Source organism: Microtus oregoni, unplaced genomic scaffold, assembly GCF_018167655.1.
Source record: "Microtus oregoni isolate MIOR12 unplaced genomic scaffold, Mior012 000040F_ref0000088, whole genome shotgun sequence".
In the NCBI taxonomy this organism is placed as follows: Eukaryota; Metazoa; Chordata; class Mammalia; order Rodentia; family Cricetidae; genus Microtus; species Microtus oregoni.
Genome location: NW_024543207.1, coordinates 21,882,735 through 21,902,777, shown reverse-complemented (window position 1 = coordinate 21,902,777; position 20,043 = coordinate 21,882,735). Strand labels below are relative to the sequence as shown.

The following is a 20,043-nucleotide window of genomic DNA, read 5'->3' as shown; positions in this document are numbered from 1 at the left end:
TACTACTAACGTAATTTTAGACTATGGCTCCTGGGAAGGGGAGGGTCTTCCTCCAAAGCCCCCCTCAGGGTTGGGAACACGAAACACGCTATAAACACAAAGTAAGGAGCAGTGAAGGACACCGTGGTTCTTAGTCACATGTACATCACAGGAGAGAACGGAAGCCAAAAGTGGAGGCACTGATGAGGAACCACATCATGAGGAAAGGGGACACTGGGAACAAGCAGAAAACTGTGCAGCCACTGGCCACAACTATAGCGTGAAGAAACTCCCGTCCTTGTGGACATGTCAATGGCTGACTCACTGCTCAAGGCAGGATATACAAACTAAAACTCCCCATGATAGAAAAGAAAGCATAGCTCATATAGCGTTCAGATCTGAGCCCCGATGAGAAGGTAATCCATTGGGAAGGCTGGATGGACTCAGTGGCCATGCCTAAAGAACACAGGTAAGTTCCTTGGAGAAGAGGGAACAACTCCTGTGTATAGGGGGAGGTGGGGGCATTGGCCACATTTTACAAGTCAGAAGCCTCCCTAGAGGCTGCCTGTGGGCACAGGTCCTAAGCGCCAGATCTGCCGAGTTTTTGAGGGCATCCTCAAAACTGCTAGCCTCTACCAGTTGGCTCATGTAGCAAGAAAAAACTGAACATGAGTAACATTAAGGCATCTCAGGCTTACGGGGGCCATGGGCAAAGGCAAACCTTATGGATGCAGACATAGGAGACAGACAACAGGACAAGAGGCTCGGTCAGGATCTGGAAGTGCTGAATTCCTCAGGCTCACAGTTAATTCAATCAGCAATCAGCAAGGCACCACCCCACACAATGAAACAAGTGGGTACTTGAGGGAATCTATTTTCATTTAAGCCCAGACACTGAAACCCAAAGTGCCCAACATCAAGTATAGTTTCAGATGCACACACTCCCCAAACACAAACAGAACAATGTCAACTTCAGCACCAGAAAGGGACATGGCAGACTTTGTGGTTTCCTCTTCCTCCCATTCTCAAATTACACATCTTTTGGGAGAGCCCATAAAAGCAAGCAGGACAGTTCTACCTGAGGCCACTTTCCATCCGACTGTGCCCGTCTCTTGATCTCCTCCACTGTTTTCCTGCGAGAGTCCTGGTCAGACCGGGACACAAACACTGGCCGAATGTACCTTATCAGAGCTGTAGGAGGTAAGACAGGTTATCAGCACCCATAGCTTCCAACCACAGGGTTAGAACAAAGACCTCTCAGGGGCCACAGTGAGCTGCAAACCCCAAAGACACCTACCTCCCTAGGCCATGTTGATGCCTGGAGGGTGAGCGACCTTTCAGTGAACTCCCAGAACCTAAGTACCCTGGAGGAGCAATACAGTCCACGAGACCATCAGCCAGGACACACAGGACATACTGGAAACCTAACACTACCAAAACACAGACGATCTGTCTGTCACTCTATGAGCAGAACAAGGAGATTCAAGTGCTCCTGGACCCCACTGTTGACTGAATTTGCATTCCTGAAAGTCAAGAATGAAGCCCTAACTCCTGGCACCTGGGAATGTGACCCTGACTGGGGATGTTTGCAGATAATCAAGTTCAGATGGTATCACCCTAACTAGGGTGGTCCTAATGAACAACTGACATCCTTGTAAGAGAACACGGGGGGGGGGGGGGGGGAGAGAAGGTTGCATGCATGACAAGGATGCTATATGCCTGCAAGCCCGAGAGTGCCAAGGAATGCCAGCTGCCACCATGTGCTCGGCTGCCAATGCCCTTCTCTTGGACTTCCAGAGTGGCGAGAACAGGCTCTTGTTGCTTCTTTGCTGCAAGAACCCTAGAGATCCCACACAGTCATGGAGTAATCGCGACATCACAGGGTCTCTACATTTGGTCTAGGTTCTATGGCCATGACTTGCAGGGCTCAACTGACCAAAATGTTGGGGACCACCAAAGTAAGAGCATGTAAAAATAGGACAGTGCTCAAAAAAAAAAAAAAGAAAAAAAACAAAAAAAAAAAAAACAAAACTATGAAGAGGTTTTAAGATGAACTGCCCTCAGGTAAGTCCATGTTCTGAGGAAAAATGGAGCAGGGAACAGGCAGCTACAGCTGATCTCCCAGGACTATGTTAGCTGGAGGTTCTTTTTAAATCATTTTGAGACTTGAAAAGATTACTCTGTGATTCTTTCTAGGTGGTTTTCAAAAAAGCAAAGAAAACAATTTAAAAAAAAAAGGAAGAAAAAAAAAAGAGAAAAATCCCTTCAATCTTGTAATAACCCACTGTGTCTTTATAACTCTTCCGAAGAGCCAAACACACAGGGGCAGTGACATGTCTTTATAGGTCTTGAATCATTTTGCTGTTTTTGTCATTCTAGCAATTGTTTCATCCTTTTCTGTCAACTTCATGACGGTGCTAAAATGACTTCGAGAGTCAAAGGGAAGAGGAATGACAGAACCTGCCCAGAAGGCTGTGAGGGTGACATCACAATCCCAACTTCATCTGCCTTTCTGTAAAACGCCATCATCTCCTAGAGGTGCTGAGGCTCACCTGGTCTTGCTGTCTAGTATGTTTCATGGGGCTGAGTACAGAAACTTTCTGTGTCTATGACATCAAGGATAAGAAAACTGTCTCGGATAGTGGAAGATGTTGGGGGATATCATTTTAAGTGTGTTGCTTTTGTTTATGTTGCATTTGTTTAACTCTGCGAAGCTGTGATTCTTTGCCTGTCTAAAACACCTGATGGTCCTAATAAAGAGCTGAACGGCCGATACCAAGGCAGGAGCAAGGATAGGCGGGGCTGGCAGGCAGAAGAGAGGATAAACAGAAGGAGGAATGAGAAAGAAGAGGAACAAGAGAAGGAGAGGAGGATGCTAGAAGCCAGCCACCCAGCTACACAGCAAGTCATGGAGAAAGAAGTAAAGAAAGGTATAAAGAAATAAAGAAAGATAAAAGCCCAGAGGTAAAAGACAGTTGGGATAATTTTTTAAAAAGCTGGCAAGAAACAAGCCAAGATAAGGCCAGACATTCATAACTAAGAATAAGCCTCCATGTGTGATTTATTTGTGAGTTGGGTGGTGGGCCCCTCAAAAGAGTAAAACATCACACAACAGGAAGATGCCTTCCGGTCCTTTGGTGAATCTGAGGATGGACACAGGGAGGCAAGAAGCATTCCAAGGATGGGACAAGGTAACAGTGATCATCTGGGCACCAGGAGGTTATCTTTGAGGGTTCCTAGATACACCTCATTCCATCAGACAAAATGATTCTGGGCCTTGATGGACAAGTTAGCCCACAGCTCCCTGGCAGTAGGCCATGCTATGCAAATGGCCAACACAACTCTGCTGGAAGTCCCAACACACCTGCGATGGCATTCCCTTACTGTTTTACTTCCAGATATTAATTGGCCAGTTCAATGTATGAATGAGTACTGGTTGGTACGACTTGCCGTAAGATTGCTCTGTCCAAAGCAGGTGATGGTGGTGCATACCTTTATCCCAGGACCCAGAAGTAGAGGCAGGTGGTTTTCTGAGTTCGAGGCCAGCCTGGTCTACAAAATAAGTTCCAGGACAGCCAGGACTATACAGAGAAACCCTGTCTTGGGGGGAAGAATTTGCCCTGAAGGCTGTGGGCCATGTGGGCATTTTCTGGATGAATGATTGATGGGAGAGGGCCCAGCACACTGTTGGAGTGATTTAAAAGAGCAGGCTGGGCAAATCATGGGGATCAATGCAGTAAGCAGCACTCCTCCATGGCTTCTGCCTCGCCAACTTCCCTAGGTGATGGACAGTTGTTACCAGGAGTGCAAGCTGAAATAAAGTCTTTCCTCCCCAGGTTGCTTTTGGTCACGGGGTTTTTATCACAGCAAGAACAACCTTAACCCTAACTAAGACACATAAAGTTGACTCACAGAATTCTGACAATGTAGAAACAGGAAAAGGTATAAGGTTGGTCACACTCCTGGCACGGACAGACCTAAATATGAAAATTAGGTATTTTCAACATTTATCTCTTCAACAGAGTTAGGAGCTGTCTGTCAGAGGGTTCCAAAGAAGGGCTGGAAGTTGGGACAGGCCATTGCCTACCTAAGCCTGCTCTGAGATAGGAACCAGAACGCATCCTGGGTTCTCAAGGGGTGAAGAGGACCCTTGGCTGCATGCCCAGGTCAGTACCTTATGTGGCACACTGCCTTCCATGGTAGCTATCTGGGTAAGGAATCAACTGAGATGAGCTAAATTTGGAGCCTAATCAATATTCCTCTCCCTCCAGAGACAGGGTCTCGATGCTCTAGCCAGGGCTCAACGGATCCTCCTGCCTCAGCTTCCGGAGTGCTGGGACTACAGGCACACATCACTGGACCTGGATAACGAACATTTCTGATAAACTTGCCACCACCATTCACTCTGTGGACCAGGAAATGTACAAGCTACAGGAAGAACCTCTGTACACAGCGATAATAATTCTATAAAACCCAACAGCCTCCTGGAGCCTTGCCAGGGCCACATGCAGTGACGTTTGGGGCTGGTGACACCGTTCAGGGTTATCGAGGTGGAGTACATATCTGCCAATTACAACCTCATCTAGCGTCCAAAAAATTCTTGGAATTCAACCCAACTTTCCAGGCATGTGGAGTATTATCCTTTATTTGACAATCAGACTGATAAAATCTAGTCTATGACCCAAATAGCTCAGCTTCCCTCCAGGAACCTCGTCAAGAAGGGAAGTGACCATGCTCGCACAGAGCTGTTTCATAACCAATGTCCTTGCAGTTCATTTCTGCCTACAGGATCTATTGTGCCTCTCATGGGTACAGGGCTACATACAGCCCCGCCTTCTGCCTTCCTGCTTGGCATCTCTGCAGAGTCCTGGCTATCTCAATCAGGAGACTGAGCGAACCCCTAGCTGAGCCCCAGTCTAGTCTCTTCCCCTCCATATGAGCCAACTCCGTACCAGCACCCTGTGCATGGAAGGAATTCATGGAGGGCTTATGAGCCTTGGAGCACTTGGTTCAGGATACTGACCACAGTGTTACCTGAACCCATGGTGAAGACTCACATTTCCCATGGAAGGGAATGACCGCACCTCTCAGACGGGAGGCACACGGGCTATGGAGGCCATGTTTGTAGCGGACTTAGCCACGGCCAGGTGCCTCTGAAAAGTCACAGGCACAGGTGAGGGAAGGGGCTGATCAGGGGCTGGGGACCTTGCTGCCATCGGCCTGGGTTCTAGCCTCCTTGACCACCTGCTTCCCTGTGGCCATGAGCCAGTTCCTTAGTGTTTCCATGCAATGGGGAAATGCCTGCTCACCAGCAGAAGGAGAAGGAGATGAAGGTGAGGACAGACACAAAAGTTCTTGTGCCCTTAGGTAGCTGGGAGAAACTTTTCCTCATAATCTAGCCAAGTGTAAGCAGGCTGTTTCTACACTTTATTCTAGGACAGACATCTGGGTCAGGGCCAGACCAGAAGGGTCAATCCGGAGTGACGGCCACATCCTTTCTTCTGCCCACCTCCAGGTAAATATACCTCAAGATTTCAGAGGTCTCTCACAGAGCAGAAGACTTTTATGTACAGAGAGATTGGGATACCAGGGACACTGGCTAGTTTTATGACAACTTGACACAAGCTCAAGCCATTCATGGAGAGGGGAACCTCAGGGAGAAAATGCCAGCACCAGCTTGGCCTCTGGGCAAGCCAAACATTGATTTAATGATTGATGTGGGAGGGCCCATTCCATTTTGGCTGAGCAAAGCATGAAGATCTAGCCAGTAAGCAGTACTCCTTCATGGTCTCTGCTTCAGTTCTCTGCCTTGACTTGAGTTCCTGCCCTGATTTCCTTCAGCGATAGGTTGAGGTGTTTAAGTGTAAGCTGAAATAAAGTCTTTCCTCTCCAAGCTGCTTTTGGTCATGGTGTTTCACCACAGCAAGGGCAACCTTAACTAAGACACCACGAGGTACCTCTGTTTTCAGATGACACTCCCGGGGCCCGTACAGTTTGGAAGATACAAAACTATGCCCTGTGGTGTTTTGAGACCCACAGAACTACCCCAGCAGAGTGCCCAGACACCAGAGCAAAGCTTTGGAACAAAGAATAGAGCCTTTCCGCCACGTCTTCTCTTCTTGTCAAGATGTGGGCTCAGAACTGTGGCTCTTCAACCACAGGTGTCGGGCTGAAATCTCCTCCTTCCACTGTTCTTCAAGGGTACCACAGCCACCACAATAACCACAGTACCCAGTAATCACCCTACACTGCCCCCCTCCAACCCCACATCATCTACTGAGATGCCTGGGAACCACGAAAGAGGCCAGCCAGGGTGTGAAAAGCAACTGAATGTCAATACTGTGTTCTCTCTATGCCTTAACCCTAGACCCCGTAAAATGGCCTTTCAGACAAAAAGTCTATGTAGATGAAATCGTGGACCTTAGAATGAGGCTATTGGTTATCCACTGGCATGGCTCTTAGCTAAGACACACACAGGTGGGGAACAGGGGAAAGCTGGCCATGCAACCAGTGAGGCAGGACATCCCCCATGGAGCTTCTGGAGGGATCCCCCTGGCACACACTATGACCTTGGACTTGTGGTTCCTAGAATGAGACAGAAAGACCTCGTGCTATATCAAAGCACCCAAGATTTGTGATCCGATCAGCAGTCCCAAGACACTGCTATTCCTGTGGGAGTCACTGGTGCTCAGGAGCAGGCTTCCCAGAAGCTCCAGAGACTGTGAACTGCTCTGTGATACAGGAAACATGCCTATAAGACAGACCTTGGACATGTATGTCTGCACTTGACAGTACCGGAGGACACACAGGCACTGATAAAACCCACAAAGGCTCATGCTACTGGGGAACCACAATGTAGCCTGAAGGGACCTGTCACCGGGGAGGTGTCTTACCCACTCTCAGGGTCTCCTTGCTCACCCACCCCTGAAGTTTTACCTGCTCTCAGAAGGTTCACCCACTCCCATCGTCTCACCCATTCCCAGGGGCTCATCCACTCTCAAGTGCTCTCACTCACTTCCCCAGATTGGGATGTCTCTGCTCTCCGCCTTCATCACAATGGAGGACATGGTCATGGTGACAGGGATGGCATCAAAGTAGGAGGAATGTGGAGCCAGCGTGAGGATGGCGGCCTCCGCAGGCAGGGCCTGCCGCCCCTTCACGGCCACACGGTGGAATCCGCCAGCAAACCACATGGTGCGCATAATGGCCTTGAGTAGAAAGTCCACAACCCTGTAAGAGATAGGCAACGTCAATCTGGCTCCTGCCACAACAAGGGCATGCAGGGGGCCTGGGAAAGTGATGCTGGGGTCTTGGCAGTGGGGCATTGAAGGCTACTGCAGCAAACGCCCTTAAAGGAGAACTGTGTGCTTGATTCTGGGGGCACCTACAGCCAATGGCTCCCACCTCTGACAAACAACTGAGGGTTTTTTCCCACCACATAGCGTCTTGCAAGTGGGCACAGCTATTCAGCCTTGGCAGCGGATCACACGCCAAGGTCAAAGACACCCACACTTTTGATATCGGCAGCTCAGGTTAGCACTCAGTCGTGCAGGAGCAGACAAACCATCAAGGCGTGTAGAACACCCATTAGAAGCTGCATGCTAAGCAGCTGAGAGCAAAGGCAGTATCCTGGCAAGCCTTCTAGACCTTTTCACAGGTCTCCCTAGCTTGGAGGCTGACCACATGAATCAATACAGCTTTTGGAAGGACCAAGATGGACATGAATGTAAATGAAAAAAAAAAAAACTGGCTGAGGTCATCCATCTTGGTTTCCTACGATATCCTTTTTAAACACACGAGAATTCAGGCATCCAACCCTGGTATTTTCCTTTCTCCTCACCCACAACAAACCTCAGTCGCCACTCAGACACTCCTCAGGACACCCCTGCAGTGACATGTAGCATGGACAGCCCTAGGAGGAGCTTGGCCCCCAGAGACTTGCTACAAAACACACCAGATATCATTGACTGTGGGCTAACCAGGTGATTAAAAACACAGAAAAAAAAAGCCCAAAGCCCTGTTACTTGACTTTCCCAAAGTGCTAACTCCCTTGGAGGTTCTGCGAGAGGAGCCCCAGCAGATCTGAGTAGAGGCCAATCACTGTTGAATGCAGAGCCCCTGGAGGAGTCACCTTGGAAAGACCTTTGCTTACTCGGAGAATGAGCAGCTGCTGTGGTTACAATGAGACACTGGGGAGCAGACTCAAGGTTCTATTTCTAGGGACGGTGTGAGAGATGGGGACACATTTCTCAATGTCAGTTGGACACTTCTAGATGGACTCAACAATAAAAAGTTCAAAAATAAAATGTACAGTAACTGCTAAGGAAGAGGCTGCAGAGAATGAGGAAGTGGAGCTGTAGGAGCTGCACTGGAACAGGAATCGGTCCTGGGAGGGCAAGAGGAAGAGGGGAGCTGGAAAGAAAGTACCATCACCATCACCCTGCAGTCTTGTTGACAGCAATGCCCTTCTGCCCTCACAGGGAAAGATGAGACAGCATGGGGGCGGGGCATGGGGAGGGGGCACACAGACTGATGGTGTGAATGGAGATAGACCTTGTGGGCTCAGAGAAGGTGAAGCCCCTCATCCTGCTGGTACTGTCACAAGGGGCAAGGAGGACATTGAGCTCTGGGCAAAGCTGGAGGTCAAGTAAAGGCCAGGAAAGAAAGCTACAGGAACATGAAGGAGAAGAGAGATGGAATCCGGGCTAAATAGCTTACTCAGTGCTAAAGAAGACCTGGGGCTTTGGGCACAGGATGAAAGGAAGATTCTGAATATAAGCTGTTTGCCTCCAAACACAGGCGCATGAGCCCCTAGACCAACACTCTCCAGGAGGACATTCATGCTATACTTCAGCCAATCAGAAAGCCAGGCAAGCGAGAGCAAGCTGGCTGTCAGAAGTTAATCAATTAGTCTGAGTTCCTCCTGCAAATCCTCTTTCTGGGAAGAGAACCTGACACTCCAGAAAGTCTTCTTCTTTAACAACAACAATGAAAGACCAAACAGCGGGTCATTCGGATGCCCCAGGAGGCAAGCACCAGCCCATAGTGTGGCTTGACCACAGGGCTTAGGGAACTGAGGCTGAATTTGGGATTTTGACACTCTTTCTGCCACAAGAAAGAAATGGAGATACTGAAACTCAAGGGGGAAAAAAAAGGCTACAGTCCAAATGCAAAGCAAAGAATGTGTGTAATTTAAAAACTTTAAATCATAGGATGTGGCTGTACCTCTGCACACAGAGGAAGTTGTATTCATACCCAGGATGTGGGGACTCCTCTCTGAGGGTGGGGGTAAGACAGTCGGTCCTCCAATCTCACGGTTAACCCAGGAGCTGCCTGTGGGCTGAGGATCAGAGGCAGAGGACCTGGACTGCTAGCTGCCTGACCCACCCCTGTACTTACTCTGGCGGGTAGAAGAACCAGTTCAGGGTCAGTACTATCAAAAGGCAGCAGTATGATTTTCACGACAGTGTGCATTGAAAGAAACTTGAAAGAAGCATCTTTTGTAAACCCGTGTCAGTCACTGAAAGCCTGAGATTTTAAAGAACGTCTGAATGCTACCAACTTCATCCAGGAAAAAAAAAAAGTCGTCTCTAACACCAATCTGTTCACAACAGCTCTGCCGTGCGAACGTAACGCCGTCTGAGGCTGAATGGATCTGCTGTTGTAACTCAGCAGAACGTAAGTTATTTTAAACCCCGCTTTTTCCTGATTCTGCCCCACTCTAGCTGCACAGCTCATCATTACGTCTCCTTTCAGGAGTCAGAAGCACCCATAACATCACTACGTCTCCTTTCAGGAGTGCCCGGGGCCACAAACACACTTAGTTCCCATAGATACCAAATGATGGTGTCTACGGCTTCAGGAGGCACAGCGCGGTACATGCAGGTTCAGTATACACGTGTATATTGTACATATGACACTCTCATCTATATATAATCCAACCTACATAATCACACAATCAAATCTGTGCACACATACATGCACTCTCCTGCACATATTCTCACCAACATGTATGCACCCTATACATACGTACATGTCAGCATGGGCACACTTGCATGCTCTTATCTACATACATGTATAGTGCAACAAGCACATTCATGTATGTTCACATTCCAACACACTTACCTGTACACACATACTCCAATACCTCCACGGATACTCTCATCTTCATATGCACATGTATACTCTAACAGGTGCACACACACACACACATACATCAACAAATACATGCCAAATATACTCCAGTACCTACACACATATCCATCTATATGCTCATCTAAATGCACACTCCAATAGGCACATGCATGCATATTCTCATTTGTGTACACTCATATATGTACATGCTTCATATACATACACTCATATACATACATACACATACATATACATACATACACATGCACATATATACCCAAGCATAAACACATCCTTCTCTCTCACATAGAATGGAATGCACCCTGAGCTGACAAAGACCATACAAAGCTCAAAGGAAACTGTGGTCATAAGAAACCTCAGCTTCTCACTCAATGCACATGAAACACACACATCACATTTGTGCAGTGAAAGAAGCTGTTAACAGACTGAGTGACTTGGACACACAGGGACAGAGCTTTTGGAACCAGTCTGCTGTTGCCCTTTTTAGTTTGCAGAAGCTCATTGAGCGTGCATACAGGACAGTCTCAAGGGAGCATGGAGGCCAGGAACAAGGCCCAAGTCACCCACTTTGAAGATGGTCCTGCTGCTCAGAGATTCTGAGTTGGTGTAGGGAAGAGAGAAAGAAGGGTGATCAGGCCCTTGTGATGCCAGGCAGGTAGCATACAGAGCCATGGCAACATCCTCAGCGGCTTGTCACCAAGAGTTGACACTTGTCACACAAGCAAACTGCATTCAGCAAGCTCAAAGTCAGGATTTGGTTTGGCCTAGATTTGGCATGCTTGGTTTTATATCATACCAAATTCATAGTTATGTTGGGTTTTTAAAATCCTTTTAGAGGATGTCACAATAAAGCATGCTGTTCAAAGAGGATTAGGAAATCTCAGACAAACAAAAAACAGAGCAAGCAACAACTTCACGGATGCCCAGCCTCATTCAACACCCACACTGCATGATCACCATCATCTGATGGGAACCTGACACCCAGAGAGCTGAAGTCTCTCCTTAACAAACATCCTGTGCACCTCACAAGAAAGAAAGGCTGAGAAGTTTGAGTGAACATTCAGGTCACAAAGTATCAGGTTGTGATATTTTAGGCTTTGGGGTCACAGAGCCCCCCACACCCACACAACTCAGCCCTCTGTGCAAGAAGCCCTGGGGTGCCCATGCTCTAGGAAAAGGTTATTTGCACAGCAGCCAATCTGGCCTGTAGACCTTTCTGCCAGCATCTCCAGCAAGGATTTGTTTGTGTTTCTGAGCCGGCAAAGGGAGCTCTAGAGACAACAGTAGAGCATTCTTAGAGTGCTGGCTAAGGCACCTGTGGCAGGTGGAAAGACACAAGAAAATATTTAGTGTCTATAGCATCTTGTACTGTGGTTTTAATGGCACTTCAGTTTGGCTCTGTTCCCAACATATTCATCTTCACACAGTTGAGGTTCATTCATATCGAACACTTAAAAGTGGGGCTAGCTCAGGTCTAAGAGAGACCCAGCCTGCAGCAACAGTCTCCAACACTCTGGAAGCCTGGACTGTGTGCCAGCCAGAGCTTCAGCTTTGCCAAGTTTGGTAAGAAAGTGAGATTTGGTATAAAGAGTGCGGGCTTGTCTACTTTCAGTGACCCTGAGTGGGCAGGATCAGTGTCAACCATGACCCGACACTCAAAAGCTGTTCCCCTTGAAACTGCTTTAAGTATACCCAGAAGATGTGCTCTCTCCGCCCACAGCACCCACACTGTGGGGGTTGAGGCAGGGACCTGTATCACTGTAGTGCTGGGTCAACTCAGCCTGAGAGCTGTCCATTTAGGATACGCTCCCCAGCTCCCACCAGCAGCTCCAGAGCTGAGTGAGGGTCACCTGGGAGCTCTGGTTTTCATCTTCAGGCTGTCAAGAGACAGAAGAGGTTCTGGAACACAGCAGGCCATGGTGGTGGGAGGATCTCTGTGCTCTGGGACATGGGTACAACAGCCCCATGACTCGCAGAACCTTGAAGATGAAGCCTCAGGACCAGAGGAAGAGGCAGGCAGGGAGAAGCTGGTTTCAATAGAAACAGCAAGAAGATAGCACTAATCCCTGGTGAACAACAGGTCTCAATAAAGCATGCTTAGAAAGGGAGAGACAGGTCCATACTGACTGAGCCCAGTAACATTGTGACAAGGATCACAACACACACACACACACACACACACACACACACACAGCTACTTACTTCCTCCATAAGGCCATGGGCTGCTCTGGCTCCTTATCAGGCGGTCCCAGGGAGGCCACAAGTGCAAAGGGCCAGGCCAGTAGCATCATGAAAGCAGCGAACAGGAGCCGGATAGGGAACAGCGTCAACGTCATGAAAGCCACCTGGGAAGACAGGTGTTATTTTTTAAGCACGCCTGTTTGAGAACACGTTGGAGCTACCTGCACCCTGGGGTCCTGCAGAGCCGGGTCACAGCTAGCCAGTGCACTGCCATCGCTGTAGACCCCATGTTCTCACTCTTGACAAAGACACTCAAGGAAATGGCATGGCAGAGTGTGATGGGCACACTTGGCTCTACTCTCACTCTGATGCCATATCCACCAGAGGGTCTAGCACTCTAAGCTGGAGCCAGGCTTTCAGCTCGCTCAACACATGATCATACCTTCCTGCCTCTCCCTCAAATCATTAAGGCGGGGCTGGGGAGATATATCAGTCTGGAAAGTGCTTTCTGAAAGAGCTGAGGACCTGAGCTCAACCCCAGAACTCAAGTACAAAAGCTAGGTGTGGTGAAGCCTGGGGCTGTCTCACTAACCAGCCAGCCTATCCTACTTGGTGTGTACCAGACCAGTAAGAAACCCTGTCTCAAAACAAGGCAGACGGTGCCTAAGGAATTATATCTGAGGCTGACCTCTGGGTTTGACATGCACATATGCACATACACAAATTACTGATGTGCAGAGATAGTATATGAAGTCCCAAATGTCCATGAGGTAGTGAGGGTGCTGCGTGGAGTTGTAATACCAACCTTGGACCAGACAGCAGAGGACTCAGGGCACCTCTCCAGGCAAGATTAAGTTGGGAGGAAGGCCAGAGCCCAAGGGAAGCATGGTTCACTGACCAGTGCTCACCTCAGGGCAGCAGGAAGCTACAGGACCAGGTGGCTGCCAGTTGCTCTGAATTTGGAAGACAGGCGGTGGGCAGTTCAGCTCCATTGGGCAGAGCCAAATGCTGCATCAATGGAAGGCATTTTCACAGCCTTAGAAATCAGTGTGGACTTGACACTGAGAATGAATTAGCATTCACACCTTTTAAAGGCCCAATAGTCACTTATGCCTTGAGGGCAAGGCAGATCCAGGTACCAATATCTGCTCCAATACACAGTTCATTCACTGGGACCAATGATTATGTACTGACATCTCATAGAGCAGTGGGCTGTCAGGAGATGTCTTTGGAGGTAAGAACATAAACCACTTCACCTGTCTCTATTGGGACATACTACCTGTTCTTATGCAACATACTGAAGTGCTGTGACCAGGGTTTCTCCGATGTCAAATTTTTGCCTGTAATGCTAGCTAGGAAGTAACATGATGGGGCTTGTGTTAGGGGTGTCGGGAGGCTACCTGTCTGGGCTTGTATTAGGGGTGCTGGCTTGCCGGTGACGGATCTGGAACAACCCTTCTCTGACTTTCAGGGAAGACTCCTATAATCAATCCCCCAATGACCCCGTGCAGTTTTAACTGGCACTTCCCATTGACACATCTCTGGCTAGCTGGCTGCAGCTTCCAAGATTCTAGGATCCCCGCTTTGCAAACTATGTTTTTCTCCCTGGGTTAATCTTATTTATTTTCCCTGAGTTTTCCTAGAAGCCCTTAGCAGGCTTCCCAACAACACCAAACTTGAGAGTGGAGGAGGGAGTCTCTGCAGCATTGTTCAGTATGCAGGGTGAGTGTGAGCCAGGGAGGAAACCTGTTGTAGAATGGTGTGCTGCATCGGAGAGGGGAGCAGTGCAGTGTGGGGGTACACGAAGTTGGGGAGACAGCTTACTATGGTGATGTACAACATACTGGGGAGGGTCGAGAGGCCTCAAGCATCAGGACCAGCTTCCTCTATAGTCCGCCTTCACCTTTACTCACTGCTGGCTTTCCAGCTTTTGTCTGTATCCCAGGGAGCAGGGAACCCTTCCCCAGGTAAGCAAGGCAGGACTAGCGGGGCCTGCCACAAACTTTCTGGAACCTACTACGGTACCTTTTGCTTATATCTCCCAACATCTCCACAGGTTGCCATCTTCATGCATTCTCAGCCTAGCCACTGGTCCCTACTTCATAAGTGCCCACCTGGATGCAAACTGGTCTGAACAGACTCAGAGGACCAAAGACGTAGGAGAGATCAATATTTCTGAGACACAACAAAGGAAGCAGCTAGCCAAAAGGCTAAGACACCAGAGTAGCTGAATCTGGTAGTGATGGTATGGGGTCTGGGGAGAAGGAAAGTTCTAGGCATTCACGAGGACCATTCTTAGATCAGGCTAGAATGAAGAGCCACAGAGTATCTGACTCAGGAACAGGCAGGCTAGAATGAAGAGCAACAAAGTATCTGACACAGGCTAGTATGAAGAGCAACAAAGTATCGGTCACAGGCTAGAATGAAGAGCAACAAAGTATCGGTCACAGGCTAGTATGAAGAGCAACAATGTATCGGACACAGACTAGAATGAAGAGCAACAAAGTATTGGACACAGACTAGAATGAAGAGCAACAAAATACCTGACAACTTTCCAAACACACTATCTTCCAGGTGTGGGTGGCCACCACCAGGGAAGGCAGGGCCGCCTCTCTACTAAAGCCCCAGGCACCTTTTCTTGCTGTAGCTTATGAAATCAAGAGCTCTGCCCACACCAAGAGCATAGGGTGCTGGTAAGATGCTGGGAGGGAGACAGGAGTCCACTCTCCACACCCACGAGGCCCAGTGCCATGCTGGATGCCAACTTATAAAGGGTATGGGAAAGTCTCCAGAGCCCATTTTACAAAAATTACATGCAGTATGGCTGTCCAGCAGTGAGACAGTATGTTAGCAGATTGGATACCCTGTACAGGAACTGGCCAGTGAAGAGCTGGCTAAGAGTATAAATGAGGGGACAGCCTGGTACAGGCCATAGGACGAATGAAAGAGGGGAGGGACACGGAGTAAAGGATTCAGCTATGCTCCCAAGAGTGAAAGGGTTGGGCTCCATGTGTCTATAGACACAGGTGTAGGGCCACTAATGCTGGTACCCACAGCCCCACCTTTCTAAGTCCAGCTGTGGAAAGTGGAGACCCTACTCACTATAAAGAGCCACATTACTCTCAAGGTACCAGGCCAGGCAAACTATGTGGTCATCTTGCCTGTGAGCTAGAAGGGAGTAATTGCACCACAGTTCAGTAAGGAATTACACTGGCCTGAGGGCTGTGTTGACTTCAATTGCCCTCTGAGGGTTGATTATAACAAACCAACCCATTAAGAGAGAGATAGTCTAGATGAACAGGACTGTATACACACACAGTCCATCACAGCACCACAGGAGACAGTCTAAATTAGATTTTGAGGGCCCCCTTGGGAGGAGGGCTATGACCTGCCTCCACAGAAGAATTCTGTCCAACAGCAGCCACTTCATAACAATCCCAACAAACCTAGTCTCCTTGTATAAGGCTGGGTCTGAAAAAGAGCAGAAAGTGTGGACTGAACCCCAGTATCTATTGTAGCAAAATATAGGAACAGTAAAAAATGGCAGAACTCAGGAGCCCACAGGCCAGGACAGAGCTGCGATGCATCAATGGGACCAAGGGCTGGGGCATGACATACTCAAGGGCATCTTCTATAGCATACATACATACATGAGCTCACAGAGACATACACAGAACGATACATATTTACATACCCACTGGCAGAGAGAGGTACAAACACATGTGCACACACACCCCAGTATGTACATGGACACATTCACATACACATTGTACACATACATATAGATACACATGTACAAACATAGTCTAATTCATATATACACTGAACACATAACATTAGATATACGTGCATATACATATACCAATAAATACGATATGGGCACATTCATACATACACTAAACAAATATACATATGCACAAATATTCATGTACACAATGATACACATAAATACCAATACAGACAATGTGGACATTCAAATATTTAACACATATACACAGTACACATGTACATACACACAATGTAGACATATTCACACACTGAACACACATGTTTTCACATACACTGACACATGGATACATATTTACACACAGTCAGACCTTCACACATACACTGAACACACACTCATTCATGGTTATACATGTACATCTGGTATACACATATAACACATACAAGGTTACCCATAACATGAACATACATTCTCTCACACACTGAACTCATGGATACACAGACACACTCCACTCTCACCACTACCCCTGGTAGATACAGCTCTTATATATGAAGCTGGTCACAGTTGGGACACGGAGACCTAGGGTACCCCTCCCATGAGGATTGTTCTCCAGGAAGTCTCCTATAGACACAGGTCTGAAGCAAAGAAGGATAAGCAGGCTTTGGGGCCCAAGTAGGAGGCAGCGTGACCACCAGAGACTCTCTTTAGGATCAGTGCTCTGAGAAGACAGGTAAAATGTCAGTTAGAGAACTCCCTGCCCCTCCCAAGAGCAAGGATACTGTGGAGGTGTCCACTGTAGGCCTGAAGGGACTCTTGGAGTACTCCTGCCCCTACTCATTGGAACTGTTCTGTGGTTTGGGCCACCCAGTCTGTGGCCACGCTACAGCTACTGACAAGATGGAGAAAAAGTAGGTCAAAGTGAACCCAGAATGCCATATTTCTCCTCAAAAGAAGCTGGCTCTGTAACACTTGAGTATGACACATCATGGTCAGGCTGGCCATGATACTTTGTCTTGGTGGCCAGGGTAGCTAAGATAGGGATTCTTTTCTTTTCCTCCCCCCCTTCCTTTTTTTTGAGGCAGGGTTTCTCTGTGTAACATCTCTGACTGTTCTGGAATTCACTATGCAGACCATGCTGACTTCGAACTCAGATCCGCCTGCCTTGCCTTCTGAGTTCTGGGATTTTAAAGGTGCGCCACCACTGCTCAGCAAGGATTCTTATTCTGTATGTAAGTGGGGCCATCCTGATGCAGCGGCCTGTAACAAGGAGTGAGTCTGCTAGAGTGAGGTGCTCCAGCATGAAGCACTAACACCACAAGCAGCCAGCACAGGCCCTTTCACCCTGAGTCAGTCTGGCAGGGACAGCTGACATAGACAGTTCTCCTCAGAGTACACGCCAACACCCGTGTGTTTACTGTAGGGGAAACTAGCAGGACTTCTGAGGACATCTGCAAACACATGACATCCTCCACATGGATGAAGACGGCATCAGTTGCCTTGCGCACAGTCTAAGTTGCTGTTTCTTCTCAGAGTGTTTAATAGTAAGTGAGTAGAAGCAGAAAGCTTCTTGGTGGTGTACAGTGCATCCCGAACCAATCCATCTGTGCAGGGCACCACAAATCCAAAAGGATAAACTGGAGTGAAGTGACCAAGCGGTGATCACACACAGAGACTCCCTGCCTGGCTGCTGGGATCAGGTACCCAACAAGCTCCAGCAATAATCTGTGGGCCATTGGGTGATTCTTACTTGCCTACCTGCTGAGAACCTCTGGAGCCCTCACTTCCTCCAGATGTTTTACAAAGCTGGGCTCCAAGAAGGTGCCCGAGGAATGGCTGGCTGTGGGTGTGGCTTAGGCTCACTAGATAGGAACAGCTGGTGACCTATTCTGGACTTGTGTTAGGATCAATGCTTCTATCTTATTTTAAAAATACTTCACAAAGACTCCCAGGGACATCCAGCCTCCCCTGTGGTCAATTTGCCCAAAAGTTAGGACTCAGATGTGCTCAAGATTGGCGACACTTCATTCCTGAAGGCTCACCCTGCCTACACCCTCCTCAAGCAGTTGACAGATTGAATCCTGTCATACGTCAAAAGAGGAGAGAGAATCTTAGGGCAAAGCAGAGGACAACAGGGTGCTTAAAGTGTAATGTAGGGGGCAGTTAACAAGGCTCAGCCTGGAGAATGACTAGGGAGGATGCTAGACAGAGCGAAACCAGGAGGATATGGTCCTGAGGACCAACAAGGCAAAAACCAGAGGCCAGATAATCTTTGAGAGCCAACAGAATGTCTCGATGGTAAAGATGCCCAAGCTTTACAGTCTGAGTTTGATATCTAGGGCCTACTCTGTGAAAGGAGAGAACTAACTTCTTCAAGTTGTCCTCTGATCTCCACAGCATGCTGTACAGCAACCCCCCACTCCCACTCACATATGCATGCATGCACACATGCATGCACACACTATAGTACTAAAAATTTGGCCCACATTCTGACTCCTTAGAAAAACCAACCAAGGGTCACAATCAGACACTCTCATGAGCAATCCTTCCTGGAAGGCTGCTAGAATTCTCCCAGTTTGTCTAGGGCAGATATCAACCAAACTAGGTTGATGGACAAGGTCCCATTCTGTCCCTGCCCTAGGCTGGTACCAAAATGACCCAGAGCCACTGGCAGAGGGTGTCCAAACACTCTGACGGTGGTCATTCTCTCTGCCTCACTGTCCAGTATTTGGGCAAAGGCCCTTCCATACATTGAGTCTCCATAGTCCCACAGCCTTGAAGGTCTCTCTCTGACTACCAAGTTTGTTCCAGTTCTATTAAGAAGTCACCATCCCACCTGACTGGGCAAACTTCTGTGATCCGTGAAGAAAAGCCTGGAAGGTTCCAGGACAAGTGAGCATCCAGTACTTCATGCTACATGGTTCCGTGCGGAAGGTGATGCAGGCCTTGTATGCTCAGTGGGGATGTGTGTGAGCTTTGTACTCGGGGGAGTTGTACTCCTCCATCGATCATGGAGACAGTCTGAGACTGCCAACTTTATTGTTGCTGGTGGCAGCGGAGCTGGATGCCACCCCAGGGGCACCACTGGAAGATAGGTGAGTCTGGGTTCTCTGTGGGCTGGCTGAGGGTGGAGCTTCAAGCTACACAAAGCACCAAGGATTGATCCGAGGCAGCAAGCATAGAGATGGTGAAACAAACAGAGATGGCTTTCCAGCGGCCTAGATGACTTCAGCATTTGGGGCAAGCATAGCTCAAGGGTCACAGAGATGGCCAACTGGGGGAATCCCTGACAGGTGCAGCAGTCTGCAGGATACAGAGACTGGACGGAGTGCTACAACACAGCCAGCAACTTAACTGAGACCATCGCAATGAACCAACCACAGCAATGAACCAACATCCAAGTCAGGGCATGCAGAACTGTAACAGGGAGCTAGCCATCACTCTCAGAGTGTCACCAAAGCACCTGGTGTCAAAGACCTGCTACCAGCTCCTGAGGGGATGTATCAGAAGCCCGAGGTTCACATGCTATTTCCTCACCCAGAAATTCAGGGTAAGAGCTAGGAGATTTGCTCAGGGATTAGAGGAGATGATATGCAAATGAAGGGCTGCTGCAACCACAGGAAGAAGCCTGAATACAAAACAAGAGGAACTGCCCTAAACTCTCACCCACACCAGGGGGAATGAGAAACTCAGGTGGGCTACCCTGAGTAGGAAACAGAGATGGGGCAGCTGACCATGTACCCTCACGCCACTGAACCAGCCTGCCCACAGAGGACAAATAAAATCTTATCTGGGAGGAAGTGTTGTACTTCAAACCAAAGGGGGAGGGGAGGAAATGAGGGGAATCTGGCCAGGAGTGAAACAAGGCAGCAGCTGACCAGAGCACAAGGCCAAGCAAGAGGAGAAACCATTTGGGGACACAACAGGCATCAGGTCCTGGGACCCCTGCCCTTCTCGGGATGCACCCATCTCTGACACAGGGCCAGTACTACCACAATGACACC

At 48.5% G+C, this 20,043-nt stretch overlaps 1 protein-coding gene across 1 annotated transcript in view; it reads right to left on the bottom strand.

Annotated features, from left to right (window-relative positions):
* The window catches only part of Lpcat1 (lysophosphatidylcholine acyltransferase 1), a 49,925-nt gene that overhangs the window by 17,461 nt on the left and 12,421 nt on the right, over positions 1-20,043 (bottom strand). The window contains exons 2-4 of the mRNA XM_041632226.1: positions 12,337-12,479; positions 6,995-7,209; positions 1,058-1,170 (exon numbers count right to left, since the gene is read on the bottom strand). Of these exons, the coding sequence (XP_041488160.1) occupies positions 1,058-1,170; positions 6,995-7,209; positions 12,337-12,479 (471 nt within the window). The remainder of the gene's footprint in view (positions 1-1,057; positions 1,171-6,994; positions 7,210-12,336; positions 12,480-20,043) is intronic.